A 12,157-nucleotide genomic window follows, 5' to 3' on the forward strand; every position below is an offset into this window, starting at 1 on the left:
GGCACTAAGACATACCATTGTCAATGCACAGGGATGTTCCTTCACCCTCCCCTCATCATACAAGTTCAGCCCATGAAGATGTTTCTTTCATTTCTTCAAAAAAAATTTTTATAAGAATATATGTAGAGGATATTTTAGATAAGAAAAACTGTTGATCTAGGTTCAAAGCTGGCCCTTAAGCCCTGAAAAGCTAGATGAAAACTCAGCACTGAGTTTGGACCCACTGAGAGGTAAGTTACCTTGGGAGAGGGTAGAGGAGGGGGCAGGAGGTTGTTTCTGTTATGTGTGTGTGTGTGTGTGTATGTCTTAGTTACAGGCAAAGATTCACTGGCATGAGCAGCTCAAGAGTTCAACAGTTTCTCCAACAGGACAGGAGACAGACCTCACAACCGATGATCTGGCCATGTTATTCCCTGTGAAAAAATAACTTCAGTTCTACATCAGTTTCTTTGATAGACTGAATTATTATGCAAAAACACACAGTATGACGTTCCTAACTTCTGACCAGAAAGACCAAGCAATACTCACATCAACTGCTTATTTTAATGTCAAATGTTTATTTCTATGCCATAGTTGCCTCAGCACAATTTGTAAAAGAAAGGAATCCAAAAAACGAAACTTTTTTTCTCTGCAGTTATAGAAAGAAAAGAAACACCTTGGTACCAGAATTACCATTTCTTTCACATCATCTAGTAAGTTGCATGTAAATATTTTCCTTGGATGTCATTTGTTTAAGATGGAAAAATATCCACAGGAAAAAATGTTTGGATTCATTAAAATAAGTTTAGGATAGTCTTTGTCAGAGAATGTATCTAGAACATCTTTGTTTTGGTATATTATATCACTAATTTCCATAGTCTTATTATTTACTATAACAGGCATACTTTATTACATAAAACAAAGTGCACCAAAAATGAACAATGTTAGAAACAAACTGAAATTTGGTGTATCTTAAATCTTCAGGTGATTGGTGATTAGCTATTAGCTGAAGCGCCGGTATACAAATTTTGTATCAATACAAATGCAACTCTCTTCTGTGATGACAATTCACTTAGGAGCTTAGTTCTTTCTGCCTTAGCAGGTAGGGCATCCAGTACAACTGAAACAACCTGATAACAATTTTTGTTTTTCAATAAAAAGAAATGCTCTGATTTCTTAACTGGCTCCCACACTTGTGGGAGCCAGAAGATGGCATTTGCTTTTTAAATATATTTCTCTTGTTCTGATTTGGGACACAAATCCACCAAGATTCTTACAACGGAAGTAGGCACCACACCTTAGATCACGAGGCCCTGGAGAAGCCTGTTCAGGAGATCTGTGTTGCGCGGTGGTGGGCCCAGCACCTAGAAGACGGCATGGTGGTTGTGCACGTGAATCCCTTCAGCAGACTCAGGGAAAGGATGAGAGTTCTTTAAGTTCATGCACATTTTATTGAGTAGTAATATAAAATGCTTTTTCTTTTTCATTGTTACAAGTGCATGCTTTGATTGCCAACATTTCAGAAGTCAAATTACAAAGGCAAGGCTTTAGGCTGTAGTGAATTACTTGGGCACTTATACAATTGTTAAAAAATATGAATGGACTTTTGTTGTTGTTTTCAGAATGAACCAGTTGTAACCCGTAACTGATATACAAAGGGAAAAAAGTGAAAAAAGTACATATTTTGTGGCACATGACAGAACAGAACAAAGTAACTAAACCATCATGACATTAACAGTTACCATGCATTTAGAATTTCACATGTAACTACAAACTTATTTAAATTTCACAAGGTTTGCTAAACATGCTAACCATCTATGTGTGCACTGACAAGCTTATGTTAAAAACTTTTAAGAATACTCTCCCCTTTAGATTTTTTCAAAGCTTTTTTGATTACAAAATTTCAAAGGCATTAAGCATTTTAGAGAATATAAAGTAAGCCAGTATACATACATTTCCAGTATATGTCAGACCACTAAGCGCAGTACAGTCCCATACAGGCCGATACAGCCATTTTTTTTTTCTTAAAAAACATGCATAGGCAGAGTTTTTTTTTTTACAGAATATAGATGCTTTATCACTGTACTTAATATGGTGTCTTGTTCACTATACTTAAAAATGCACCACTCATAAATATTTAATTCAGCAAGCCACAACCAAGACTTGATTTATCAACAAAAACCCCTAAATATAAACAGCAAAAAAAAAAAAAGATAGATGTAATTATTCCAGTTTTTTTAAAACTTAGAGAAAAGGAAAAAAAAGATATTCATTGCTAAATTAATAAGATGAATGTTATCTGGAAAGAAGGGCATTCAAGCACACTAAAGAAACCTGAGGTAAGCATAATCTGTACAAAATTAAACTGTCCTTTTTGGCATTTTAACAAATTTGCAACATTCTTTTTTTTTTTTTCTTTTTCTGTTTTTTTTTTTAAGACTGCCTAATTCATTTTATAGCCATTGTCTGACAAGAGTAGCAAAACATTATCAATAAATAGTCCTTATTTAGTTTGTACATCATTTTGTTAAAAATGTTTGATGTCATCCATTTTTAGTGCTGCAACTGTAAACGTACAATAGAGTAAGAAATTAGACAAAGTTTTCATGTCCAGTAACATAATAATAAAAGACCTTTCATTAACCTATCAAGAAGTCCCCAATGCAGTAGGAAAACATGTTCACTCACCTAACATTGCAGTATATACTAGCATTAGCTTCCTTTTAAATTTTTTTCCAAATAAGCATTTTGAAAAGGCATACCCAAAAGAGGTGTTTAATCACCATCCCCACCAAAATATAGTTTATTATCTCTCTCCCTCTTTTTTAATGATAGTGTAAACTGAATCCAATTCCTGGCCCCCAGAGCAAAGACACTACCATCAGAGGCAAGAACATCCCACTGCTCTGTGCAGCAATCCCCATCACGCCCTGGCGGGAAGTGGTCACTGAATATTACTGCTATTACTGCCATTGCTGTCTGTGCCGTTAGTCTCTGAGGCGAGAGCCTTGTTGATGGAGTTAAGGTTGGCGTCGGAGGGCATGGCATCTCTGCGAGGCGGCATCCTCTCATTAATTCGGTCTAAGCCCTTGGCCTCCTCGAAGCTAGTGATCTTATGCTGTGGTGAAAATCCTTTGATAGCTAAACAGAAAATCATTTAAAAAAGAAAAATTAGGTTAGCCAGAGGAAAACAAAGGGCACAGATGTTGCGTCAGATGATGTTAGAGATTCGCGGTGAGGGAGGGAATCCTCTAGTAGAGAACAAGATGACGGGACCTGAACACGACACGACAGACTCCTTACCATACTTGAGGATGACCGAAAGGTCTGAGGACAGCCAATGTCTCTTGCCAACCAAAATGTCCTCTTCAAGGTAGTAAGATGTAAACATTTCCCTTGTCTTCGTGAAAAGTTTAGGTCAATGAAATCCGAAGTGGATATGTAAAGAGAAAAGTTGCTACCGGGAACAGTCCTCTAGACCCAGCACCAAATACTGGCCACATCATGATGACTGCATCAAACCCCGTAATCTAGACAGGCTGTAGCCCTGCTTTGACTACTCCATTGCGCTAGTAACAGAAAATTCAACAGAATCACTGAAGTAGCTATGTGTAAAAATCTAAGAAAGCCTATAGAGCAGAAGCTAAAAGGAGTTATAAAAAGAATTAACTCTGGTGCATTTCCATGCCATCTTAGAGTCCCAGAAAGACTTTCTTGGCAAACAACTGAATGGTGGCAGGAAGAAAAATGCAATTATAAACTCCTGCTTCTCACTCAACTTTGGAAGTATGTGGAGTGGGCGACAAGGTAAGTGAAAGTTAGAAAAATGAAGATCAGCTCACTAAGCAGAAAAACATGATCTGACCTCAGCAGTGAACAGGTCAAACTGATGTTCATCTGGTATCCATTACTGCCTAAATCAAAGAAAAACTCTTTCTACTATTAGTTAATCAGTGTAGATGTAAGTGATGGTTCAAGAATAACAAGGGAACATGCCTTTGACAACTTTTAACAAAAGTGAATAGGACTGGTTTTGGCCCTATTCAATGGAAACATGGAATTCTCAAAAGGGGAAGCATGGATATTTGATTTTTTTCATTAACCCTTAGTGTGCTCCAGAGATAGATAAGGCATTTGAGCAAGAAACATAATGATTTCTTCAGTGGGTGCACCAACCCACGAGCTGAAAATGAAGTACATAAATGCTGAATTGGACTGTATCTCCATGGCTGATCAAGGACAACTGCATGGTACATTTACCCTCCCTGCCTTATTTGGGGAAAAAAAGGAAAGCAGTTTCAAGCTGAAACTTTGCCAGCCAGTCTTATACAAATATGCAGTGCCTTTCAGTGGTATGGATGAGATTCTTAAAAGATAAACACAGTTGCTATCAAACTTATTAAACGATGAGAAATAGTTTGTCCCCTCTTTGCATTTTGAAGATTAACATAATGGTGATTAGTCAACTGTAAGAGTAAAAGACAGGGAAATGGGGAGAGACCAAGGCCCAAAGCAAAGCTTCTTAATTCTTCTCTAATTTAGGAATAAACTGCAAATAATAGATCTGTCTAATGAACACCCACCCTGAAAACTAACTCAGTTATTTTAAGGGACAAAATAGTGGCACAAAGTAGTACTCTATTCTTTTTCTAACGTACTGTGAATATCATTTCATCATAATTAATAAATATAAAAAATTTGTTATGATAATTTATGAAGCGATTTTATTAATTTAAATGGTAAAAGTGGAATCTCTAGGTTTTAAAAACCAATAGGGTGGGAGCACAGAAATTCGTAATCTAGCGAGAACAACGGGAATGCCTAGAATGGGGCTCCATTTCTAATTGTTTTTGTCTGTCCTGGTATGGAAAAATGTGCTCTGCTGTAGTTGCTGGTCAGACAATGGATATTAGCAATTTACATTGGTAGTATACTTAACACAACACAGAGTCACAGAAACCACAGAAAACAGCCAAACTATCAACAAGAATGCACACTGCAGATTAGAATTTGCCAAGAGGAATAGAGAATTCCCACATAAATAGCAGTTTGTTCACTGCTATTTAGGAAGCAGTTGTATTTTCTCTTACAGTGCTATCATTTCCCCTACCATATCCAAATCATGTACAAATTAAAGAGTCTAACGTGGCACTTTTTATATCATATCAAAGGACCATATGCACACAATTTTGGGAAAAATAAGAGTTACCTTGCAAGAACAAAATACAACTGAATACTTTTGTTTTAAAGGGGAACTTCAAATTATTCTTTTTAAAATTGCCAGAGGGTATGGTGTGTATATTAAAAGCTATTTTGATATGTAGTTCTCTCATAACTATATATATTTAAACAGCTTGATTCAAAGGTAATTGCCACAGGGTCATCTCTATTGTCTTTGAGGAGTGCTGGGATACAATGAGGCACACTTCCTGACCTCCCTGCAGCCCCCAGCACAGTGACTGACACAGAGCAGACACTCAGTAAATGATCAATTAAGTGGATGACTCAATATTCACTATTCTTGTTACCAGCCACTTATATCACCACTAAATATTTTTGACCTCTTTATAATATTTTGCTGGTATTAAAGGTCCTACAAATACCAGTAAATTAAAATTTGATAAGACTAGCAGAACTGTTTATCTCATACACAGCTGTCTCATGTTATTTTTATAGAGACACAAATTAGTGTTGAACTTCAACAAAGCTTTATTCAAATGAACATTATTTTTTTCTAGAAAATTCTGAAGACTAGAGTTAATAAAGTTATTTTTCTTCTCTTCTTTTTAGTGCTGACTGAAAGTGATTTGAGGGAGGGACATATTCCACTCAAAGAATGTATTTTGTGCAATTGGTCAAAACAGCTGCCATAACCCCCCACCCCACACTGTTCAAGATATATAATCCTTGTGTTTTCTGTGATTAGATTAGGCTCATTGTATACAAAGTCAAACATAGCTTTAAGAGAAAAAAAACAAACAAACAAACCATAAAAGGACATTTTCCCCTTTAAAGCAAGAACATTTTGGTTAATACTGAGCCACAACTGTTAGCCCAACACCCACACACTCTGTACAAGCTACAGCAAAAAAAAAAAAAAAAAAAAAAAAAATGAATACACCCAGCAGAGCCCTTGTCTGTTGCAGATACAACAGAAAGGGGACTGGCCAATTTACCTTCATCAGCCTCAATAGCCTCAACAGTAGCTGAAGAGAAGAAAGGGGGTGTAAAATGAATGAGAAAAATGAGCAGAGGATTTTTAACTCTAAGCACAAATCAGTGACGATCAAGGGAGCTAAGAGAACTAATGTTCCTGAAAGTGCTGGTTCTGGCATAAACAACAAAACAGAAATGACAAAAAGAAAGAAAAAAACACCAGAAAGAATGATGAGTTTACTTGATGAGCTGAATACACCTATCTGAGTGAACTGCTTTGGTTTTTGCTTACTAAACAAATGACTGATCAATCCTTAGGAAAACATTCAGGGAAGATTTCTTTCACTTTGAATCAGTAAGGGAGTAGGTCAATCTCAAATGTATTGAACTTACACACAGTCGGATAAAGCCACTACCGTGTTTGGTGATTCACAGTTTTAAAATGTCAGACAAAATGATAGAGCCTGAAGCATGGTTTCCTAAAGCAATGGAAAGCAAAGCAGGGTGGTGGTGTGTGTGTGTGTGGGGGGGGGGGGGTGGTGTGTGTGTGTGTGTGTGCGCGCGCACACGCGCGCGCAAATTTGGAGGAAGAATAAAATTGATGTTTCTGAATTGATAATGCATGGAACTCTTCAGAGACAAACACCAAGCAGTTTAGGGCAGTGAGGGAGAAAGGCAAAAGGACAGGTGTGATAGTCTGGATTTCTTTTGCCAGGCAATCCAACTTAAAAAGTCAATTTTCCTTATTGGAATACCATTTTTGGAAATAAAATTCTTGAAATGTTACAGTCAAGTGGTAACATGCCAGTAGCAGCAATAATTCCATTAGCATTTTAAAGAAAAGGCAGTCTACATACTGAAAGCTCAGCATATTACAGAGGCAAAACTTTAAAAGCCCATTGCTTTATCAGCAAGTTTTTTAAGAACATTAGGGTCTATATTCTCACTATTCAGGTGTATGAGTCCTTCTAGGTTATTAAGACTAGTCGATATTTCCTTAATTAAGTGCTAAAATGCACAAATTCTCAGTTAACTACAAAGTGTTTATTATTAAAATTGCACACCTTGACTTTTATTTGCATATCTCTTATAATTTGAGATTTAAAAACTAGAGCAACTACCAAATGTGCACTATAATATTACTTATAGTGCATTCTAAATTCCTTATACTAAAATTGTGAAATGGCTATAGCCATGGTAAAAAAGCTAATAATAAAACCTTAAGTAGTTTCTCCTTTTGACAAATTGAAGGGCCATCAGATAATGGATTTGAAATTATATTAATGTATTTGGTTTAAAATATATACAGAGTTTCCAAATTCTCAGGACTAATGAGATTCCAACCCTTATATCTGTTATGTGTGTATATATCTTTGTGTGTGTCAGTTCAACACAGAATACAACCAACCAATGGATTTAAAATAAAGTAACAGAAAAGGAAACAACAACCTAAGTTAAAATACAGGTGAAAATCTGGAAACAGAACAAAGAATTGTAAGAACTTAAGTTTAAAAGTAAAGCAAAACAAATCTGGAACCACACCAGCACCAATACACTAGAAATATATATTGCCCATTATTAAATGTATCCTTTGAAAGCAAATGTGGCCCAAAGTTTCTGAAAGTGCACTTGCTGTACCTTAAATGTGTTTATCAGAAACTATGCAGACTTCAATCAGTTAGGTGATTGTGCATATAAATGATCCATTTATGCTAATGTTTTTAGAGAGCATGTTTACTTCAGTGGAAAAAAATCTTGTTTTGTTTTTTTTTTAGTTTTAAAAATAACTTCTAGCTATAAATTTAAGGGGGGATTTACTTTGACATTATGCAATTTCCTACCTTCATTTAGGAATTTTTTCTTTTTGTGGAACTCAAATACATTGAGTTTTGGAATAAATTCATATATAAATAAAAGTGTAGTTTATGTTTTAAAATTTTAGAAAATGTTGCCAGGATGTGATCATTTAGCAATATCATATTAATGTAGGTGAACATTACTTTCTGAGTGGAAGAGGTATGTCTAAATAATGTTTCCATAAGAATACCTGAATCTTTCAGATTAAAGAATAGGGATAGAAAAGAAAACATCAAAAAGATTTAGTTAAAGATATAAGAAAATAAGCAAGAGGCTGAGATATTTTGAAATTGTTACAGCTTATTTCGTTTTCATTTTTTTCTATTAATTTAATAGAAAAATTTCTATGAAGTATTGTTAAAATTGGACTAGTTAATGATAGTATTAGTTAAAATAGGTAACAAAAGTAACAAATGCAAAAGAGTACATAGTACCAAGCTGTCTGATATGGTAGCCACTAGCCACATGTGACTATTTAAATCAAATTTGAAAATTAAATAAAATAAAAAAGGGAGTTTCTCACTTGTAAAAGCTAAATTTCAAGTGCTCAACAGCCCTATGTTACCTGTGGTTTCTGTACCGATACAGAAATTTCCATCAACACAAAAAGTTCTACTGGACAGTTCTTGTCCAGAAAGCTACACATTTTAATACAAAATCTCTATCTTAAAGGAAATGTTTGAAATCTTTTTCAAAAACAAGATGTGGTTCTACTCAATCTCTTATGTTTTGGATGGACAAAATCAGAGAAAAGACCTAGATGACTCCGAATTTCTATTCAAGCAGATAGTGAAATCATCTTTTTTATATTCTTCCATTCTCCACCAAACTCTAGACTTATGGGTGTATATTTATGGGTGTGTTTCTTTTATCAATCACAGAGCTAGGACATTTAGTAAAAATGTAATTATGAAGTTGTTTTTAGCAAACTGATTGGCTCAAAGTGGTCAAACCGACCATGTCTGCAGGAAACCTAAATGAGTCTTCTTACAGCAAGGCCTGAATATGTGGTTAACATGTAAATGAGGGGATGGGCACAGAGGTCTGCTCAAGACCACATTCCAGGTGTATGAGGGAGCTAGTAGGGGTGGACAGGACCAGTCAAATTGATGGGGCGTTTCAGCCTTTCTTCCAACTGAGAAGAGCTGACGACCAAGACCGAGATAAATTGGGTGAATATATCAGGGACCTAATGACCCAGCTGCCTCTGAGGCTCTGGGTACACGGACGGCCACACCAATTGGCCTGCTTACCGCTTTGCAGCGTTTGCTTCCCTCCAGAAAGCACCCCGCTGGGGAGCATGCCCGTGGGAGTCAAGCCTTTCAGCGTCAGCACGCTCTCACTCTCTTCTCTGGAAGGCACAAGAGAAGTCAGGGGAGAGACATTAATTTTCTTTTCTTTCAAGAAAGAGAAAACACTTGAAGGGAAAAAAAAATACATATAAGAACTCACATTTACCTCTATCTTGGCCACCAAGAATTTTTTTTACTTAAATAATATTTGTTTATACATTCCTATAATACAAGTTAGGGAAATAATGTGACTTCCATGACAAAGGGTACAGTTGCACCATTATGGAACTTCAGAAACTTTTGAGTAGTGAAGCTACAGAAAACAATTTTGATTCTGTAAGCAGGCATCACAACGCAGTATTCGCTGGACATCCTCTGTGAAGCCCACGAATATGTTAAAAACAAGCCATCGAGAGTGCTGACGCAAGTTTTCCAGCCAGGGCTCAGCAGAAGTAAATGGAACTGATTGGACTTAGGGGAAAAAACCAAAGAGTATATGGAGATTAAAAAAATAAATCTGATCTATGGATTAGGGAACTATAAGTTGCATTCAGGGAACTAATAAAGAATTTTGACATTACATGATAAACATACAAAACAATGACAACTAGCTAAGAGAGCCACTGGCAAAACTTCCTAGCCTTACAGCGATCTCTTTCTTCACTGATTTGCTAATAATAAAATTATTTTATTATTCAATAAGGCAATTGTTTTAAAAGTTTAGTACATCATTATTGCAATTGTATTTATTAATCACAGTACTGTTAATCATTCTAATTTCCCAATAAATCAGAATGATCAAATAATCATGAAATAGAAATAACCTCATATCTTTCCACATAGCAGACAATGTAATTCTACATAGGCAGAACAAAATGCTTATAACACACACATATGTAATGTTTACAATAAGTACAACTACCTACTTCACATGTTAATGACAGTACCTGACTTGAACAGAATTCCTAAACTCCTCCCCAAAACTTGCTACTTCCGCAATCTTTCTTCAACTTCCTCTTTCAGTTATACTGAAGTATCACCCTTCATTCCTTTCATCCTTTCTCAATCCACATCCACTCCACAGCAAATCTGCAAATCTTGAGGGCTTTACCCTCAAACTGCTTCCACTGCGCCACTTCTTACAATAATATTACTTCATCTCTTTTAGAAACAGTTTTACTGAAACATAATTCACATCCCAATTTGTCCAGTATAAGATTTATATCAATGGTTTTGAGTATACTAACAGAGTTTTGAAACCATCACCATCATCAATTTTAAAAGATTTTCATCATCCCAAAAAGAAATTCTGTGTCCTTTATGGGTCATTCCCTATTTCTTTTATCTTTATGTAACCACTAACATACTTTCTGTAGATTTGCTCCTTCTGGGCATTTCATACAAATGGAGTCATACAACATGTAGCCTTTGGTCACTGATTTCTTTCACTCACCACCAGCATCTTGCACCTAGACTGTTCTGCCTTAACTGGTGTCTCTGATCCACCCTTGTTCCCCTACCTCCCACATCTTCCCAAGTGTAGCAGCCAGTCTGAGCCTTTTAATACCTATGCAGATCTTGTCACTTCTCTATTAAAAACTCTCCAGTTGCTTCTCCTCTCATTAAGGGTGAGAGGCAAGTCTTTAGAAGGTTTGACCAGAGCCTTAAAAAATGAGCTCCCAGCCCACCCTCTCCCATTGTTACCCATCTCTCAGATGACATGCTTCCCCATGTCTATTCCCCTTGGTGCTGCTCCTCAGACACACCCAGCACATGCCACCTTGGCTCTGTGCTTGCTTTGTCATGGTCTCCAGTTATCTGCATGGCTCACTGCCTCCCTGCCTTCGAATCTCTGCTCAAGCATCTCCTTACTGAGTGAGGACTTCCTTGAGAATGCTATTTAGCCTCAGATTCCCTTTCAGTACTCCCAATCTCCCCTTGCCTATAGTTTTTACCTGATGCACTTATCACACCTGAAAAACTATACAGTTTGTTTCCTTGGTCTCCTTGGAGCTCCACTGCCCACTACATCCCACCCTGGCTAGAGAAGCTCCATGTGAGCAGGGGGGGGTGTTTCTGGTTCCTTTGCTCCCTGCTGCATCCGCAGGACCTAGACCAGCACAGCACCTCTACATGGTCCACATTAAAAAACCATTCACTAGAAGAATGAGTAAAAGGAAAACAGAACGCAGAGAGGCAGAGTTCATCCACATGTTAGATTTTTGTACCTGTTACTGCAGTGTTTACTCTAAAATACTAGGTTTGAGATGGTGAGTTAATCACGGTTTCCTTCATGCAGGGACTTCAACCTTTTGAGGCTTTTGGTGATAAACCAATAGAGGTGCATAAAGACAAAATACCTTAAATGCTAACATATGGGTTTGGAAAAATTGGGGTAACTAAAAAAAAAGAACATATTTTTCCCTTTGCATTCATATTCAACATCAGGCTTCCATGCTCCTTTGCCCGCTTTCACTCACTACATTCTCCATTTCTCTATATTCTGTTCGTCACTCCTGCTCCACACAAAATCCAAGCTCTCAGGGGTTTCTGGCAGCTTCTCCATTCCTCAATTCCAACCATTTCTGCTGAGTTCTTACTCAAATGGGCACCTCTGTTGTATTTCCAACCGACAGTCATGCCCCGCTTCCTGAAAGAGTCTTCACCCACGTCTAACACTTTGTTTCCGGCTTCAGTCTCTTGGCTGAGGTCCCTCTGGGCCCAGACCTGGGCTTTTTAACACAGTAGCTCCAGCCATGTGTGGCTCCTACCCACTTGAGATGTGCTACAAATACTGGATTCCAAAGACTTAGTAAGAACATAAGACTGTAAAATATCTCTTTGGTAAGTTTTATACTGACTACATGTTGAAG

The 12,157-nt window shown here is 36.9% G+C and overlaps 1 protein-coding gene across 2 annotated transcripts in view; it reads right to left on the bottom strand.

Annotated features, from left to right (window-relative positions):
- Window positions 1-534: 534 nt before the first annotated feature.
- Window positions 535-12,157, bottom strand: part of PPP3CA (protein phosphatase 3 catalytic subunit alpha) — a 297,778-nt gene continuing 286,155 nt past the window's right edge. Inside the window, exons 12-14 of one of the 2 annotated variants that reach the window (XM_036879171.2) lie at window positions 9,246-9,343; window positions 6,156-6,185; window positions 535-3,120 (exon numbers count right to left, since the gene is read on the bottom strand). In XM_036879171.2, coding sequence (XP_036735066.2) covers window positions 2,924-3,120; window positions 6,156-6,185; window positions 9,246-9,343 — 325 coding nt within the window. In that variant the 3' untranslated portion in view covers window positions 535-2,923. The remainder of the gene's footprint in view (window positions 3,121-6,155; window positions 6,186-9,245; window positions 9,344-12,157) is intronic. The other variant, XM_036879172.2, reaches the window with a different exon arrangement.

Source organism: Manis pentadactyla, chromosome 5 (genome assembly GCF_030020395.1).
Source record: "Manis pentadactyla isolate mManPen7 chromosome 5, mManPen7.hap1, whole genome shotgun sequence".
Taxonomy (NCBI): domain Eukaryota; kingdom Metazoa; phylum Chordata; class Mammalia; order Pholidota; family Manidae; genus Manis; species Manis pentadactyla.